Genomic DNA, 20,115 nt, shown 5'->3' on the forward strand with positions numbered 1-20,115 from the left:
ATTTTGTATGAAATGTCTTAGAAAATCCTAAGGAATCCGCTAAAAAAATATTAGCACAATACACAAGTTCAGCAAAGTTGCAAAATACAAAATCAGTATACAAAAATCAATTGTATTTCCATAGACTTGTCATGAACAATCCAAAAGTGAAATTAAGAAAGAAATTCATTTACAATAGCATCAAAAAAATGAGAATAGGAATAAATTCAACAAAAGAAGTATAAAACACTGAAAACCACAAAATATTGTTGAAAGAAACTAGAGAAGATCTAAGAAAAAAGTATCCTGTCTGTGGATTGGAAGATTTAACATTAAGATGGCAATACTCCCCACATTGACCCACAGATTCAGTGTAGTCCATATCAGAATCCCAGCTGACTTTGTAGAAATTGACAGACTGATCCTAAAAATCATATGGAATTGCAGGGTGTCTAGAAGAGCCAAAACAGTCTTGAAAAAGAATAAGATAGGAGGACATATACTTCCTGATTTCAGAACTTACTACAATAATGTCAGTCAAAATTGTGTTGAATCAGCACAAGCGTATACAAACAGATCAATGGAATAGGAGTGAGAAATAAAACCATATAGATGTGGTCAATTTGTTTTTCAACAGGGGTGTTAGGACCATTCAATGGAGAAAGAATAGCCTGAATTCAACAAATGGTGCCTGGAACGAATGGGTAGCCATATGTGAAATAATGTAGTTGGACCCTTACCTTGTACCGTAAATAATAATTAACTCAAAATAGATGACAGACCTAACTGTAAGAGCTAAAACTTTAAAACTCGTAGAAGGAGACTTAGGATTAAGAATCCCTAAGTATGACACTAAAAGCATGAGCAACAACAAAAAAAATAGATTAATTTGGACTTCATCAAAATTAAAAACTTTTGCGCTTCAAAGGACACCATTAAGAAAGTGAAAAGAAAACCTATAGAGTGAAAGAAAATATTTAAAAACTATATATCTGATAAGGGACTTTTTCTTTTCTTTCTTTTTTTTTTTGTAAGAGATCCGTTAATTTTTAGAGAGAGAGCACACAAGAGGGATAGGGAAGCAGACTCTGTGCTGAGCAGGGAGCCTCACGTGGGCCTTGATTCTGTGACGCTGAGATCATGACCTGAGCTGAAACGTCAGGAGTCAGATGCTCAACCAGTTGCTCCACTCAGGCACCGCTCTCATAAGGGACTTATATCTATAATATATAAAGAATTCTTGGGGCGCCTGGGTGGCACAGCGGTTAAGCGTCTGCCTTCGGCTCAGGGCGTGATCCCGGCGTTGTGGGATCGAGCCCCACATCAGGCTCCTCCGCTATGAGCCTGCTTCTTCCTCTCCCACTCCCCCTGCTTGTGTTCCCTCTCTCGCTGGCTTTCTCTCTCTCTGTCAAATAAATAAAATCTTTAAAAAAAAAAAAAGAATTCTTTTAATGATGAAAAAAAGACTTTAAAAATGGGCAAAGAATCTGAATAGACTTCTTTTGTTTTAATGGAAGATATACAGTTAGAAAATAAATATGTGAAAGGGCAGCAGACACCAAAAATTGTGATAGTGGAGAAATTATCAGCCCTCATACACCGCTGGTGGGAACGTAAAGTAGTGCAGCACTTTGGAAAAATAGTTTGGCAGTTCCTTAAACGATGAAACAGAGTTACCGTGTGACCCAGCAGTTCAATTCCTAGGTATATGCCCGAGAAAAATGAAAATATACGTCTACGTAAAAACTTGTCCACAGATGTTTATGGAAGCAGTATTCATAATAGCCAAAAAGTGGAAAGAACACAAATGTCTTGATGAGATATAAAATATAATGGGATATCTCGTGTGATGGGATATTATTCAGCCATAAAAAGGAATAAAGTACAGATATATGTTGCAACATAGATGAACTTTGAAAATATAATAAGTGAAAGAAGCCAGGCACAGAGACCACGCGTATGATTCTATTCATATGAAATGTCCTGAAAAGGAGTGATAGCCAAATGGTACAGTTTCTTTTTGAGGTGATGAAAATGTTAAAAAATTGACTGTGGTAATGGTTTGCCCATTGATGTGAAAATACGAAAGCTGTTGACTTGTACATTTTGATAAAGCTGTTAAAAAAAATAACCATTTCTGGTGTCCTTATTCAGTGAGGTTGGGCATGTATATGTTTAAAAGGCTGAGCTGTTAGAATAACAGCTCTTTACCATAAGCCAAGCTTATTTGTTCTCTTCCTTTCTCTCATTTTTGTAGAAAACATGACTACCCCAGGAAAAGAGAACTTTCGCCTGAAAAGTTACAAAAATAAGTCCCTGAATCCTGATGAGATGCGCAGGAGGAGGGAGGAAGAGGGACTGCAGTTACGCAAGCAGAAAAGAGAAGAGCAGGTAAATCCTTTACCGTTATTCATTTATTTTGAAGAACTTAATTTTCCATTTTAAGCCTGAAACCACTTTATTTTAATTTTGACAGTGTTAGGTATGTGTGTGTATGTAAATATATATCCCCGCCATCATAAAATCAGTGCGTTTTGGGGAGTGGGGAAGAGGAGGTGATGAAAAGCAGAATACAAGAATAAAGAAATCTCTTAGGTTCTCGTATTTGCAGTACAACGACTCTTTAATATTTTGGCCTATTTGTTTTTAGTGTATTTTATTTTTTTAAAGTTGCTTTTTTAAAACTTGCTGAAGATTTTATATGTGCATGTTTTTAATGAATTATCAAGTGAATCTTTAATATGAAAATTTGTAAACTTACAGAATTAAAGGATAGTGAACTTCATAAACTCATCCGTTGTATTCAGTAATTGTCAATAATTTGCTGTACTTGCTTCATGTCTGTCTTTACATTTCTTTATTATATCCTATTTTAAAGCAAAAATCTCAAGAATATGTCTTTTTACCCCTGAACTAATTCTGTATGATTCATTAGGACATTAATTTTTTATTTCTTTTTTTTTTTTTTTTTTTAATTTTTGATCATTTTTAACTCGAGAACGTCTGAACATCTACAGGATTGGGACTAACTCTCATGTTACCTTCCTCTAAAAATGCCTAGAATGAATGCCTAGAATTTCTTTTGGCAAAGAAATTTAAAGACACTTAGGTGACTTTTTTTTTTTTTTTTTTTTTTTTTTTTTTTTGCTAAGGAGAGACTTTTGAGCTTGGAAGGACCATTTGATCCTCACGCTACAAAAGCTCCATAAAAGGCAAATGAATGAGTCACAATCTTTCATACCTGAGAAGTAAGGTAATCTCATAAATATTTTGCAGTTATAGTGAGCTGGTCTCAAAATACACTGTTCTTTTGAGTAACACTGCACTGGAAAATCCAGTTTTGGTTAAAGTCCAAGAGTACATTACAACCTCAATTTTTTTTTGTTTTTTTTTTTGTTAGGGCTGTAGATGTTTGACTCAAACACTTATTTTTTGGGAAAGAGTTTGTAATATTATAATAGAGTTTATATCAAGTGCAGTAAATTAAGAGTTATCACTTATTCATAAAAGGATGAGTTTTTCTGGGTTTCTTGTTACCTCTTTTATTCATCTCTGTGTCTTATTTGAAATGGAAACTTTTCTTTGAATTAACTTTTGTATTAGCTTCTATTTTGGAGGCAAATTCAGAAATCATCATAATATTGTTACATATTTATATTTGCATATGTGAATGTGAATACATGAATATATACACATGAGCCCAAGCATAGGTCTAAATATAACTACCAGCTTATGCATCATATTTGGCATAAAGCCAGTTGAAGATGTAATAATGATCTTCTGCCATTAACGGTGTTCATTTTATTCTCTTCTTGGTGATGGGTGATGTCATGTAATTAGACTTTATTATAAAGTTTATATAAGTAAAATAAATTTTTCGTATTCACTTACCTGCCTGAAGACCAATGGTCTGTATCCTTAATATAGCAACTGGCAAGTATGGCCCCATGTATTGGACTAAAAATATTTGTGGTTGAAATTCTATCATGTTCATCGTATGAGATCTGAAATTGTGCTATGGCTTTAATAAGTTTCTATGATAAGTTTTTGGAATATTGCTCTATTTAAAATCTTAATTTTTTTATTTCGTATGTATTATGTAGAGAGAACTGGTAAAACCAGGCAGGCTTCTTAATATCATAATAGTACTTATTTCATGCCTACTTTGTAAAATAGTAAATATCAGTAAAATATAGATTCATTACGTACTGTTTATATTTTCACAGTTTCTTTGTCATCGGGAAAAGTCACAAGCTTAAGCCAGCTGAAGAGGTAGATGTGAGGGTAGCACAGGAATTGATGTTGCCAAGTGCACAAAAAATAACTGCATCTTTGAGGGCTATCCTTTTATCAGATTAACATTTAATTTTTGTTATATCTAGGCAGCACTTTATAAATGTCCTCTATCCATTTGGCACTTACAGACCAATCTAAAATTTATTTTTGGCAAAAATTTTACTAGTTGGTGTCATTCTGATTGAACCAGTACTTATAAATATGAATTAAGCAGACTCCTGTTAATTCAGAGTGAATAGGTAACCTAGTGCTAATGAAAAGTTAATAAAACCCATCATGATGAAGAAGGGAGGTTTGCTTGATGTTTTTAGTTAAAAGAAATACCTTGTGAAGTGAGCAAGTTGGGAAACTTGTGGATAGGCAACTTTCCCCATTGATTAACTTGGTTGACAGGTTCAGTCAACATGTCTGTAGGTAAGGTGTATAGATCATGATTGTTTTGGCAGTTTTTTCTTTTTTATTGTTTTTTTAAAGATTCTATTTATTTGAGAGAGCACAAGCAGGGGGCAGGGACTGAGGGAGAGGGAGAAGCAGACTCCCTGCTGAGCAGGGAGCCAGACATGGGGCTCCATCCTGGGACCCCAAGATCATGACCCAAGCCGAAGGCAGCTGCTTAACTGGCTGAGCCACCCAGGCATCCCAGTTTTTTCTTTTTTAAAACCTGTCTTTCTCTGAAAAACACAGTTGAAAAAGTTAAATAGTACTACAGTACTTGAAACCATACCGCTAGTGTTCTGGTCTCATTCCCAAGTAGACCACTTCCAATCCTCTTGGCTATTTATTTATCAATTTAAAATATTATCTGTTTATATTCTGGTACGGTAGGTGAAGATTTAAGCTCTTACACTACTTTTCCCTTGCATGTATTCTCAGTATAGTTATACTACAGTATGTAAGTATTATTTATTGCTGAACTGAATGGTATCCCACGGTTACATTTCCTTTCTTTATACTTTGTTTTTCCCGGAGTTGGTTGTCTGATTTTTTTACCTGCTTGGCTTCATATTCCTGCCTGTCTTTCATTCTCTTCTACAGCTCTTTTAGATTATTTTTATCTGATTTGCTATGTGGTTAAACTTCTCAGGTAATTTATCAGTTCCATATTTTTCTTAAAACACACGTATACACACGAAACCCAGTTCTGTCCTAGAAAGACTTAGAATTGGCGAAATACCTTGTATCAGTGAGCACCCCTAGCACCTTGAGATATTGTGGTCATTAGAGAATTTTTCTCTCGGGACCAAGTCTTCTTGGAAAAACCACCTGATTCTTTAGAGATAGGGAATATTCAAGGCGAACGTGTAGTATTTTTTCATAACATAGAGCAGGGAGGTTTAAGACCATCAAAACTTGTGTTGAAAAGACTCAGGAGTTAGCTTGTACAGGCTCCCATTAGCCGTATTGGGGTATTTTGAGTATTAGGGCACTTGGAGGACTTCCGCTTCCAGCCAAAGTAGAATAGCAGGGCCCAGATTTACCCTATTACCTGAAACAAACCAAGATTAAACAGACAAAATACATGAAACAGGAGTTCAAGACATCAGACATTAACCAGAGAAGGACATCGATCTCTAGAGATAGGAAGCCAGTGAGACAAGCCCTATGATTGATTGCTTCAGCTTACTGCCCAAGAGAGTTTCCAAGTTGCAACACAGGAACAGGGAACTAAAGACCACCCGAGTTGAGGAGACAGAGCTGAGAGTCCGAGGATCAAGATCATAGGAGGGAACACCAAAAGGGAGAGACCTTATATAGAGAAAGAAGCCTGGAGATCTTCAAAGCGTTTCTTTGAATATTCAGCAGGGTAGTGACCAGCATATGTGCTTGAGACTACTCAAGGCTAGAGGAAACTGTCGTCCACAAAGATTAGAGGGAACAGTGCCTGGTCCTCGCACAGTGCTGAGAATAGTGCCTGTTCCTCTAGCCAGACTGGAAAAACTCATCTTTCACAGGGGACATTAGGTAGAGTATTCAGGAGATTCTTACTTCAGTAGTGAAGATTGATTAGCCATAGACTTACTACTGCTCCAAACCTCCCTAACACATCATAAAAGCAAGATCCAAGAGGTTGATCAAACTGCAGTTTTTAGTTTTTCTTAATTAGTAATCATACAGGAAAAAGAAATACTTGAATTTCTCCATTTCTTCATTTTCAAAATAATGAGTTGGTTTCTTAACATCCTCCAGAGGGAACAAGAGTGTGTGTATCTTAGTATTATTAGGAATAAATAAAATAGAGGTATTGCAGTTTATTTCAACTATTATTTTTTTCTATGTTTTTAAACTTTATGGCTGTATAGTTGACATACAGTAGAATGTACAATTTGTTAAATTTTGACATGTATATCTTTGTGAAATCATAACCATAATTAAGATGGTGAACATATTTATTGCTCTCAGTATTCCTGGTATACCTTTGTAGTACCTTTTTCCCCACCCCACCACAACTTCTAATCTGTTTTCAGTCACCACTGATTACTTTGCATAAATGACTGATACAATATGTATTCTGTTTTGTCTGGCTTCTTTCAGTCAGCTTAATCATTTTGAAATTTATTTATGTTGTGTGTATGGTTCATTCCTTTTATTGTTGAATAGCGATCTGTTGTAAAGATAAAACCACAATTGGTTTATCCATTCACTTGTTGATAGCAGTTTGGATTGTTTCCAGTTTTTGGTGATTATAAATAAAGCTGCTGTGAACATTCATGAACAGCTCTTTGTATGGGTATATATTTCCATTTCTCCAGGATAGATGTCTAGGAGGAGAATGGCTGGGTTGTGTAGTAGGTGTGTACTTATGATGCTGTCTACTGTTTGCTAAAAGGGGTTGTACTACTTTATCTTCACATCAGCAGGGTATGAGAGTGTCATTTGCTCCACATCCTTGTGAGCATTTGGTCAGTCTTTCTCATTTTATCTGTTCTAAGGTGTGCATAGTAGTGTGCCATTGTGGTTTTATTTTGCACTTCCCTAATGACTGAAGTTGAGAGCATCTTTTCGTGTGCTTATTTGCCATCTGTAGATCTACTTTAGTGAAGTCTGTTTAGTTTTTTAATTGAGTTGTTTTCTGGATGCAAGTCTTTTGTTTGATATGTTTTTTAAATATTTTCTCCCAGTCAGTGGCTTGCCTTTTCATTTTCAGAAGTGCTATTTGAAGAGCAAAAGGTTTCGATTTTGGAATTCCATGTATCTGTTTTTTTCTTTTATTGGTTGTACTTTTGTGATCAAGTCTAAGAATCTTTGTCAAAGCCAAGGTCACTGAAGATTTTCTCCTGTTTTCTTTAAGAATTTTTACTGTTATAGTTTAAATGTAGGTCATGATTATTTACATTTAATTTTTGTATAAAATGTGAGGAAAGGAGAAAGAGGCCATTTTTTTTTTTACATATGGCTTTCCATTTATTCAGGTGTCATTTATTGGAATGATTGTTTCCCTCTCTGAATTGCCTTAGAACCTTTTACATGCAATTGACTATCTCTGTGTAGGTCTGGCTTCGGAACTTCTTTCTGTTCCTTTGGTTTATTTATCTGTCTTATATACCACACTGTCTTGATTACTGTAGCTTTTATAGTAAGTCTTGAAATCATATTAGTAGCCCTCTAACCTTGTTCTTCTTTCCAAAAATTGTTCTGGCTATTACAGGTCCTTTGCATTTTTATATGAACTTTAGAATCAGCTTGTCAGTTTGTGCACAGAAGCCTGCTCTGAGGATTTGATTATGATTATGTTAGATCTGTAGATCAGCTTGGGGAGAGCCGATATCATAACAGTGAGTCTTCTGACTCAGGAAGCACCACATCTCCATTTATTTAGATCTATACTATGTCTCAGGGATTTGTAGGTTTTGCTTTTTTTAAAGATTCATTTATTTATTTGAGAGAGAGAAATAGCACAAGCAGGAGGTGCAGAGAGAGAGAAAGAGAATCTCAAGCAGACTCTTTGCTGAGCGTAGAGCCTGACACAGTGCTCAGTCTCATGACACTGAGATCAGGACCTGAGCCAAAACCAAGAGTCGGACACTTAACTGACTGTGCCACCCGAGCACCCTGACTTGTAGTTTTTTTGTCAGGTTTTCCCCTAAGTATTGTGTAGCTTTGATGCCATTGCAAATGGTATATTTTGAATTTCAGTTTTCAGTTGTTCATTGTTAATATTTAGAATCCCTTGGGACACTCACTGGGAGAGACGGTTTCCCCATCCTGGAGCACGTCTGGGAGAGGTGACAGGGACAGAAGAGCCAGTGGCCACCATTTCCTTCCCCTACCCCTCAGCATAGGTGCAGAGATGCCTGCTGAGGCTGGCTAACTTGGACACTGGCTCTTTGCTGTGCTTGACTTAAAACTCCACGCCCCTGCACTTTGGCATGACTGCTGTTCTGGGACAAACCTGCATTAGTCCCAGTGCGGTAAGACCCTCCCCCAGAGGACCAGCATAGTCCCATGCCATGCCAGGTCCCTAAAGTTTGGAGTTTTAAAACTCAGCATGCCTGCTTGGTATAGACCCCAAGGTGCACTGTGCTACCATGCAGGCAGACGGCTGGGACACAGACAGGGTGAAGGCAGCGAGTTGAGGGGTGCCTGGGACACATGAGGGGAGATTGTTTGCTCCTCTGGGAGGGCTTCCTGGGCAGTGGTGTGGGCAAACTCCCCTCTCCGGCGACCAGAGAGCTGGCTGATGCCATTTTCCTCCCCACCCACTTAGCATAAACTAACTTCAGTAAGCAGCACAGTGCCAACAGTAGTGGCCTAAACAGCCCTGCGCCCCTGTGCTCTACAGGTGCCGTTTTACTCGGGCAGTTGTGCTAGAGAACCAGAGCAGCAGGCCCCTCCTACGGAAGACCCCACAAACCCCCGCACGTACCATGTCTACTGACCATAGAGTTCTGCAAAGCTTCAGCTCTGGTGGAAGTAGCATCAGGTCTCTTTAACAAGCAGACCAGAGCACATCTAGTTAAAACTCACCACACTCTGACCAAGGTCCAGACACTCCCCACTGCAAGCAGGGAGAAACTCTGCAGAGGACTGACCTGAGGGAAAGAGCAGCCAAAACACAGTAGCAGAGTGCACACAGCATACACCAGAGACACTTCTAAAGTGCCAGGCTCTGGATAGTATATGACCTCTTCTTCATAAAGTCATTACTTTTAGGAGCAGAAGACATAACAGGCTTTCCTAACACACAGAAGAAGACAGAGACCTACACAAAATGCCAAGACAGAGGAATTCATCCCAAAAGAAAGAACAAGAAAAGGTCATGGCCAGGGATCTAATCAAAACATATAAATAATATGCCTGATCCTGAATTTAAAGTAACAGCCATAAGGATATTAGCTGGGCTTGAGAAAAGCATAGAAGACACTAGGAAGTCCCTTACTGCAGAGATAGAAGACCAAAAAATTACTAGTCAGGCTGAAATGAAAAATGCAATAACCGAGATTTGAAGCCAACTGGATGTAATGACCACAAGGATGGAAGAAGCAGAGAAATGAGTAAGTAATATAGAAGATTATGGAAATTAATGAAGTTGAATGGAAGAGGGTAAGAAAAATATTAGATCACGAATGTAGACTTAGGGAACTTGGTGATTCAATAAAGTGTAATAATGTTTGTATCATAGGAGTCCCAGAAGAAGAAGAGAGGGAAAGGGGGGAAGAAGGTTTATTTGAGGAAATTATAGCTGAAAACTTCCCTAATGTGGAAACAAGACATCTAAATCCAGGAGGCACAGACAACTCCCATCAAAATCAACAAAAGCAGGCCAATACCAAGACATAATCATAATTAAATTTGCAAAATATAGAGCTAAGGAAAAAAAACCCTGAAAGCAGTGAGACAAAAGAAGTCCCTAACTTACAAGGGAAGACAAATAAGGTTAGCAGCAGATCTCTCCTCAGAAACTTGGCAGGCAAGAGGAGAGTGGTATGATATATTCAACATGCCGAATGAGAACAATCTGCAGCCAAGAATACTTATCCAGCAAGGTTGTCATTCCGAGTTAAAGAAGAGATAAAGAGTTTCCCAGACAAACAAAAACTAAAGCAGTTTGTGACCACTAAACCAGCCCTGCAAGAAATTTTAAAGAGGACTCTTTGGGAAAGAAAGACCAAAATCAGTAAAGGTTAGAAAGGAAGAGAGAAAATATCCAGAAACAATGACAAAACAAGTAATAAAATGGCACTAAATTCATATCTATCAATAATTACTCTGAATGTAAATGGACTAAATGCTCCAATCAAAAGACATAGTTTAAAAATGGCCTTAAATTAAAAAATGGATTAAAAAAAAACAAGACCCCCTATTATATGCTGCCTATAAGAGACTCGTTTTAGACCTAAAGACACCTGCAGATTGAAAATGAGGGGATGGAGAACCATTTATCATGCAAATGGATGTCAAAAGAAAGCCGGAATAGCAATACTTACGTTAGACAAACTAGATTTTAAAACAAAGACTGTAACAAGAAATGAAGAGGAGCACTATATCATAATAAAGGGGTCTATTCAACAAGAAGGTCTAACAGTTGTAAATATTTATGCCCCCAACTTGAGAGCACTCAAATATATAAAACAGTAACAAACATAAAAGAACTCATTGATAATTATACAGTAATAGTAGGGGACTTTAACACTCCACTTACATCAAAGGACAGATCATCTAAGCAGAAAATCAACAAGGAAACAAAGAATGGCTTTGAATGACACACTGGACCAGATGAACTTAACAGATATATTCAGAACATTTCATCCTAAAGCAGCATAGTACACATTCTTTTCTAGTGCACATGGGACATTATCCAGAAGAGATCACATACTAGGTCACAAATCAGGCCTCAACAAGTACAAAAAGACTGAGATCATACCATGCATATTTTCCAACTGCAGTGCTATGAAACTTGAGGTCAACCACAAGAAAAAATTTGGAAAGACCACAAATACATGGAGGTTAAAGAACATCCTACTAAAGAATGAATGGGTCAACCAGGAACTTAAAGAAGAAATTAAAACTACATGTAAACAAGTAAAAATGAAAACATGACAGTCCAAAACCTTTAGGATACAGTAAAAGAGATCATAAGAGGGGAGTATATAGCAATACAGGCCTACCTCAAGAAGCAAGAAAAATCTCAAATACACAACCTAACCTTTCACCTAGAGGATCTAGGAAAGAACAAGTGAAGCTTAAAGCCAGCCGAAGAAGGGAAATAATAAAAATTAGAGCAGAAATAAATGATACAAAAACAAACAAAATAGATCAATGAAACTGGGAGCTGGTTCTTTGAAAAAAATTAATAAAATTGATAAACCCCTAGTCGGACTTATCCAAAAGAAAAGAGAAAGGACCCAAATAAAATCATGAATGAGAGAGGAGATCACACTAACACCACAGAAATACAGTTATAAGACAATATTATGAAAAATTATATGCCCAACAGGTTAGGCAGTTTGGAAGAAATGGATAAATTCCTAGAAATGTATAAACTATCAAAACTGAAACAGGAGGAAATAGAAAACTTGACAGACTTGGGGCACCTGGGTAGCACAGTCGTTAGGCGGCTGCCTTCGGCTCAGGGCGTGATCCCGGTGTTCTGGGATCGAGTCCCACATCAGGCTCCTCTGCTGGGAGCCTGCTTCTTCCTCTCCCACTCCCCTGCTGTGTTCCCTCTCTCACTGGCTGTCTCTCTGTCACATAAATAAATAAAATCTTCAAAAAAAAAAAAAAACAAAACTTGACAGACTGATAACCAGCAAAGAAATTGAATCAGTAATCAAAAATCTCCTGTAAACAGAAGTCCAGGGCCAGATGGCTTCCCAGAGGAATTTTACCAAACATTTAAAGAAGAGTCAATACCTATCTTCTCAGACTGTTCCAAAAAATTAAAATGGAATGAAAACTTCCCGATTCCTTCTTCGAGGCCAGTATTACCTTGGTTTCAAAACCAAAGACCCCACTAAAAAGACAATTACAGACCAATATCACAGTGAACATGGATGCAAATATTCTCAACAAAATACTAGCAAATCAAATCCAACAGTACATTAAAAGAATCATTCACCATGATCAAGTGGGATTTGTTCCTGGACTGCAAGGGTGGTTCAGTATTCACAAATCAACACAGTACACAATATTGATAAAGGGTAAGAACTATGTGATCCTCTTAATAGATTCAGGAAAAGAATTTGACAGAGTATCCATTCTTGATAAAAACCCTCAACAGGGGCGCCTGGGTGGCTCAGTCGTTGAGCGTCTGCCCTCGGCTCAGGGCGTGATCCCAGGATACTGGGATCGAGCCCCATGTCGGGCTCTTCCTCTGGGAGCCTGCTTCTTCCTCTCCCACTCCCCCTGCTTGTGTTCCCTCCTTCACTGGCTGTCTCTCTCTCTGTCAATAAATAAATAAAATCTTAAAAAAAAAAAACAAAACCCTCAGCAAAGTAGGGGTAGAAGGAACATACCTCAACATCATATACAGAAGGCCATAGACAGAAGACCCACAGCTAATGTCATCCTCAGTGGGGAAAAACAGAGGTTTTCCTCTACAGTCAGGAATGAGACCTGGGATATCCATTCTCACCACTGTTATTTAACATAGGACTGGAAGTCGTAGTGTCAGCAGTCAGACAACAAAAAGAAATAAAAGGCATCCAAATTGACAAGGTAGAAGTCAAACTTTCACTATTTGCAGACAACAAGATACTCTATGGAAAACCCAAAAGACTCCACCAAAAAATTGCTAGAACTGATACACAAATTCAGTAAAGTTGCAGGATACAAAATCCAACATACAGAAATCCGTTGCATTTCTATACACCAACAGTGAAGCAGCAGAAAGAAATCAAGGAATCGATCCCATTTACAACTGCACCAAAAACCATAAGATACCTAGGAATAAATCTAACCAAAGAGGTAAAAGATCTGTACTCTGAAAACTATAGAACACTTTTGAAAGAAATGGAAGAGGACACAAAGAAATGGAATGACATTCCATGCTCATGGATTAGAAGAACAAATACTGTTAAAATGTCTATACTTCCCAAAGCAATCTACACATTTAATGCAATCCCTATCAAAATACCACCAGCATTTTTCACAGAGGTAGAACAGTCAGTCCTAAAATTCGCATGGAACCACAAAAGACCCTGAATAGCCAAAGCAATCCTGAAAAAGAAAAGCAAAGCTGGAGGCATCACAGTTCTGGACTTCAAGTTATATTACAGAGCTGTAGTAATCAAGACAGTATGGTACTCGCACAACAACAGACTCATAGATCAATTGAACAGAACAGAAAACCCAGAAATGAACCCATAACTATATGATCAATTACTCTTCCACAAAGCAGGAGGGAATATCTAATGGAAAAAAAGTCTTTTCAATAAATGGTGTTAGGAAAACTGGATGGCAGCATGTAGAAAGAATGAAACTGGACCACTTTCTTACCCCATACCCAAAAATAAATTCAAAATGGATGAAAGACCTAAATGTGAGACAGGAAACCATCAAAATCCTAAAGGAGAACACAGGCAGCAACCTCTTTGACCTTGGACGTAGTAACTTCTTACTAGACACATCCCTGGAGGCAAGGGAATTTTCCCACAGGCAAAAATGAAGTTTTGGGACTTCATCAAGATAAAAATCTTCTGCACAGCAAAGGAAACAATCAGTAACCTACAGAATGGGAGAAGATATTTGCAAATGACATGTCTGTTACAGGGTTAGTATGCATAATCTATAAAGAACTTACAAACTCAACACCCAGGAAACAGTCCTGTCAAGAAATGGGCAGAAGACATGAACAGACATTTTTCCAAAGACATCTAGATGGCACATGAAAAGATGCCCAGTATCACTTATCATCAGGGAAATACAAATCAAAACTACAATGAGATATCACCTCGCATCTGTCAGAATGGCTAAAATTAACACAGGAAGCAACAGATGTTGGTGAGGATGTGAGAAAGGGGAACCCTCTTAGACCGTTGGTGGCAATGCAAACTGGTGCAGCCATTCTGGAAAACGGTGTGGAGTTTCCTAGGATCCAGCAATTGCACCTCTAGGTATTTATTTACCTAAAGGATACAAAAACACTGATCCAAAGGGACACGCGCACCCTGATGTTCATAGCAGCATTATCAGCAATAGCCAAATTATGGAAAGAGCCTAAATGTCCATCTAATGATGAATGGAAAAAAGAAGTATTATCTGTACAATGGACTATTAGCCATAATAATGAAATCTTGCCATTTGGATGGAGCTAGGGTGTGTTACCCTAAGCAGAATAAGCCAGTCATAGAAAGATAAATACTGGGCACCTGGGTGGCTCAGTCAGTTAAGTGTCTGTCTTCAGCTCAGTTCATGATCTCAGGGTCCTGGGATTGAGGGATTGAAGCCCTGCGTCAGGCTCTGTGCTCAGTGGGGAGTCTGCTTCTCCCTCTCCCTTTGTCCCTTCCCCTGCTAATGCTTGCGTGCTCTCTCTTTCTCTAATAAATAAATAAATAAATAAATAAATAAAATCTGTAAAAAAGAGACAAGTACCATATGATTTCACTCATTATGTGGAATTTAAGAAATGAAACAGATGAACATAGGAGGAAAACGAGAGGCAAACCATAAAACACTCTTAACTATAGAGAACAAACGGGTTAATAGGAGGTAAGTGGGGGATGGGTTAAATGCATGATGGGTATTAAGGAGGGCACTTGTTGTGATGAGCACTGGGTGTTATATGTAAGTGATGAATCACTAAATTCTACTCCTGAAACTAACATTACACTATATGTTAACTAACTGGAATTTAAATAAAAACTTGAAACGAAAAAAAAAACCCAAAGCAAACGAACAACTTTGACGATTTTCTAAATATATTCCCCCCACCCCAACCTTAGGGCTCCGGTGCATGTATATCAGGTCACTTGATGTCCCACAACTGACTTCTGTTTTGTACCTATTGTCTCAACCTTTTTTCCATGTCTTTAATTTTGGAGTGTTTATATTGCTATGTCCTTAAATTCACTAATATTTTCTTCTGCAATATATTATCTGCTGTTCCCATCCAGTGTACTTTTCATCTGAAAAATTGTATTTTTCATATCTAGGTGTTTGCTTAGTCTTTTTGTTCATCTCTTCCTATCTCTCATACTGTTTATACTTCTACTTTTTGAATATGTGGAATATATTTATAACAATTTTAATGTTCTTTTCCATTTTTGTCATTTTTAGGTGATTTTGATTGATTTTTTTCTTCCTTATGGATAGTCTTTTCTTCTTTTTAGTGTTTGCTAGTTTCCAATTGCTTCCAGGCATTGTGAATTTTACCTTGCTTATATTGTTGGAGTTCTTATTATCTTTTAATATATATAATTTTGAATTTATCTTTGGGTTTAGTAAATTACTTGGAACCAGTTTGTTTTTACATTTCATTGGGCTGGACCTTTAATACCCTTTAATCTAGAGCTAATCTAGCCTCACTTCTTAATTGGTATCCTTCTGAGTGTTCTACTAAATAAGTGCCCTGTATATTTTAGGAAGTCTTTTCTATTGTGTGGTTGAAACATGAATATTCCTTGACCCATATAACTTCCAGAATTGTTCTGCGTGTTTGTTGGAGGTGGTTCCTTTCCCAGCTATATTTTCCTTGTACACCTGTGCTTGTAGTACAGAGCTAAATACTCATGGGGAATTTTCTGCAGAAGTTTAGAGTTCTCTCTGTGTTGATCTCTTCTCTTCATTACTTTGCCTATGGATTCTAGTTGCCTTGGCCTCCTCATTTCTAAACTCTTGTCTCCTCAACTGAGGGAGCCTATAGGCCCTGTTTGGGTTTTGCCCTCCCTGTGCTACAGCCTGGAAAGTCTGTCCAGGCAATAGTCTGAGGCAGTCATAGGGCAAGTCTTTTTTCTTTTCTTTTCTGAAGGATCACTACCTGGGCTGCCTGTTATCCATTGGCTGAAACCTATTATTTGATGGATTTTGTGTGCTTTTAGAGTTGTGTAGGATGAAGGGATAAGTTATTGTTACTCCATCAATGCTTGAACGAGTGAACTGCTTTGGACAATTAAAGATATAATGAAGACACCTTATTGGGCTACCTTTGGAAGGAAGTATTCTTTGCCTACACAAATTAATAGATGCTTTAAAGGTAGTGTTCAAGCAGTAGTCACTTGTTATCACTGGTTGCTGGACAGGTTGGAAAGGTTGGGAAGTCTCAGTTCACTATCTTTGAGGGTTAAGAGGGAAGTATTAAGTCATTCTGACATCATTTTTGTCATTTCCCCGAATGCATTGGTAAGACTATACGATCACCAGCTGAACATAGAGGAATGAGGGGAACGGCCAAGCATGTCCTAGCTCCTTTTCAACCTTATCCTTTTCATGTGTCATGCAGTGTCAGGCTTCCCTTAGTAATTTTACCACATCAAGAGTTGGTAACAGCATATAGTTAATTGCATTAGATTATAAGACTGGAGTATTCTGAAATAGTTCCTCATCAGGAAAGGTCAGAGGTGGCACAATCTTTAGAATTTTTTTAATTTTTTTTTTTTAAAGATTTTATTTATTTATTCGACAGGATAGAGATAGCCAGCGAGAGAGGGAACACAAGCAGGGGGAGTGGGAGAGGAAGAAGCAGGCTCACAGTGGAGGAGCCTGATGTGGGGCTCGATCCCGTAATGCCGGGATCACGCCCTGAACCGAAGGCAGACGCTTAACCGCTGTGCCACCCAGGCGCCCCATAGAATTTTTAAAGTGATTTTCAAAAAACTCCATCCTTCCTTATTGCCTTTTAAGTGGTGTTCCTATTGTTTGCATGTTGAACTCCCTTGTATTAGAATACTTGAGTCACAGTCTTTTATTTTTCAGTTATTCAAGCGAAGAAATGTTGCTACAGCAGAGGAAGAAACAGAAGAAGAAGTTATGTCAGATGGAGGCTTCCATGAGGCTCAGATTAATAACATGGAGATGGCACCAGTAAGTAAGATAATGAAAGAAACTCTTTTAAAAGTGTTTTTCTGAGGAAGATAAGAGGTATAGCTCTCTATTTGGGTTTTTAAAAAAGGTGTTAGTAGATGGCTATAGAAAGTACTTGGCATTTCATTTTTAAAAAGAAGCCATATACTTAATCTCATGGTTCATCAAATGTTTATTATAGTTTGAATAACATGCAATTAAACAGAATTAACTAAATTATGAAGACTAATTCAGCTGTTAAAACTTAAAAAGATAATTATAAAATTATTCCTTAAAAGTTAAATAATAAGGGATACTTTAAAGGAAATCCCAGTTTGCTATTCTTTTCAGTTATCAAATGGGGCATGTTTATATGATTTTAAAAATTGGTTCCACATCACAGCTGTTAGAATTTTCTCTTATAACCCATTTTGTAACTTTCTTGAGGTTACATAAGCAGATAAAAATTAATGCTTTATTTGTATGGATTATACCTGTTTATATCTCTAATTTATTGTAGTCAGTTAATCACACACACACATACACGCACACGCACACACGCACAGATGGTTTTTCAAAAAGGGAAATCTTCCACCCAATTTCTTTCTTCATTGACAACCACTGTTACTAGATTCTTACTCTCTCTGAGAAAATAAGTTTTTTCTCTCCCCCGCCCTGTGCCCCTTTTAAGCAAATTGTGACGTATTATGCACAATATCCTATATATATATATTTTTTTCTTTCTTCATAGATTGCCAGTTTTTACTGACCAGTTTTGTTTTGGAACTAGGAGAGCAGTTTAAGTCACTTTGGAATCTATATAGACATTGTAGCCAACACAATCATTTTGTGGTGAATTCTTCGAGGTCCTTCAGAAAGCCGAGCGGTCCTTCTTTTTGTTGTTGTTCTTTTAGTGGATGTTAAAATAAATATGAAGTGTTTTGTGGACCATAGCATTAGGGTTTTATGGAGGAAACAACCAATAGGAGATTGATTGATTGATTGGTTTTCAGGAATTGGCTCATTAATTGTTGGAGCTGGTAAGTCCAAAATCTGTAGGGCAAGTTAGTAGGCTGAAAATTCGGGTAAGCATTGATGTTGTAGTTATAGCGCTGAAATTCCTCAGGAAACCTGTCATTGCTCTTAAGACCTTCAACTGATTGAATGAGGCCCACCCACATTTTGGAGAGTAAAGTACTTTACTTGAGTATGCTAATTTAAATGTTAAACACATCTAAAAAATACTTTCATAGCAAGTCTAGACCAGTGTGTGTTCGAACAGTTGGATACCATAACCTAACCCAGTTGATATATAAAATTAACCACCCTAATATACTCCTTGACAACCTGGGATCCCTACAGAACTCCTTAAACCACACTGAGTCTCAAATGAAGAAATAAAAAGTCGTATCTCCATGTAGCATGATAGTTATCCTTTGTGCAACTAAAAATGCACTGTACTTTTCCCCAGAAGACGTTAAGTCCTTGAGTGATGTTCATTTGTCTCCTTGATTTCTTGTAACTTGAATGCTGTGATATAAAGTCAACAATACTTTAATACCATGAATGTAAAGTCAATACATCTTCTATTAGGGGATAAGAGAGGGAAGAGAACATGTGTTTGTGTATGTGTGTGTGTGTTTGTGTGTGTGTGAGAGAGAGAATGTGTATATCTAAGTGTATCCAAACATTCATAACAGAATCATATAGGTAGCTTTGTTTATTCAAGAATCAGTTTTGTAAGTTTCGGGGCGCCTGGGTGGTGCAGTCGTTAGGCGGCTGCCTTCGGCTCAGGGCGTGATCCCGGCGTTCTGGGATCGAGTCCCACATCGGGCTCCTCCATTGGGGGCCTGCCTCTTCCTCTCCCACTCCCCCTGCTTGTGTTCCCTTTCTAGCTGGCTGTCTCTCTGTCACATAAATAAATAAAATCTTTTAAAAAAAAAAAAGAATCAGTTTTGTAAGTTTCAAATTAGTTACTTTTCTGACTGTTAAGAGCAGAATGCTTCACTCTCCCCACTGGGATTCTTAAGTGTTCGGTATTGCTTACCAACCCTCCAGCATTTATAACTCAGTGCAGCTTTCTTCACGATTCATCTTATTGACTCTAACCCTTCATGAAATGATAAGAACTTTATTTTATTGTGACAAGTGACCCTGAAAAGAAGGTTAACTACTAATACTGGAGATGGGTTGTTGTAGAAAATGGAAAAGTTCTAATAAAGCAAGAAAACAGTGGAAAACTGAAAGTTTTAGTAAAGAAAATAGAAATTTTATTTTTTATTTTTTATTTTTTTAAGATTTTATTTATTCGACAGAGACAGAGACAGCCAGCAAGAGAGGGAACACAAGCAGGGGAGTGGGAGAGGAAGAAGCAGGCTCATAGCGGAGGAGCCTGATGTGGGGCTCGATCCCATAACGCCGGGATCACGCCCTGAGCCTAAGGCAGACGCTTAACCGCTGTGCCACCCAGGCGCCCCAGAAAATAGAAATTTTAAATAAATCCAGGAGTTGTTAAATTTGAAAGTAGCTAGAATCTGTGATTTATATAAGACTATCTGTACTCATTCAATAAATATTTGTTGAGCATCTGCTGTATGCCAGCCATCAGTGATAGAATGAGAAGATGGACAGGGTCTTTGGCTTTCAAGAAGCTTATATTATACTGGAAGAATCTGGGAATTAAATACATAACTGAAAAAATATCTGATAGTGAAAAAGGATTAAAGTAGAGTGATAGAGATGGAGCGGCTGCTTTAGATTTGGAGGTCGTGAAGAGCCTTCTTTTAGAACTTGAATGACGAGGACCAACCAACCGTGTGAGGAGCAAGAGAGGAAGAGTAATAAACACCTTGTCTTAGTATTTACTACTAAGATTACTTTCTTACTGTCATGAGCTTCTTAATG

The 20,115-nt window shown here is 37.7% G+C and overlaps 1 protein-coding gene across 2 annotated transcripts in view; it reads left to right on the plus strand.

Moving 5' to 3' along the window:
- Positions 1–20,115, plus strand: part of KPNA1 (karyopherin subunit alpha 1) — a 68,902-nt gene that overhangs the window by 20,541 nt on the left and 28,246 nt on the right. For both annotated transcript variants that reach the window (XM_026494772.4, XM_044382565.3), the window contains exons 2-3: positions 2,237–2,370; positions 17,125–17,232. In XM_026494772.4, the coding sequence (XP_026350557.1) occupies positions 2,242–2,370; positions 17,125–17,232 (237 nt within the window). In that variant the 5' untranslated portion in view covers positions 2,237–2,241. The remainder of the gene's footprint in view (positions 1–2,236; positions 2,371–17,124; positions 17,233–20,115) is intronic.

This window comes from Ursus arctos, unplaced genomic scaffold, assembly GCF_023065955.2.
Source record: "Ursus arctos isolate Adak ecotype North America unplaced genomic scaffold, UrsArc2.0 scaffold_4, whole genome shotgun sequence".
Lineage (NCBI taxonomy): Eukaryota > Metazoa > Chordata > Mammalia > Carnivora > Ursidae > Ursus > Ursus arctos.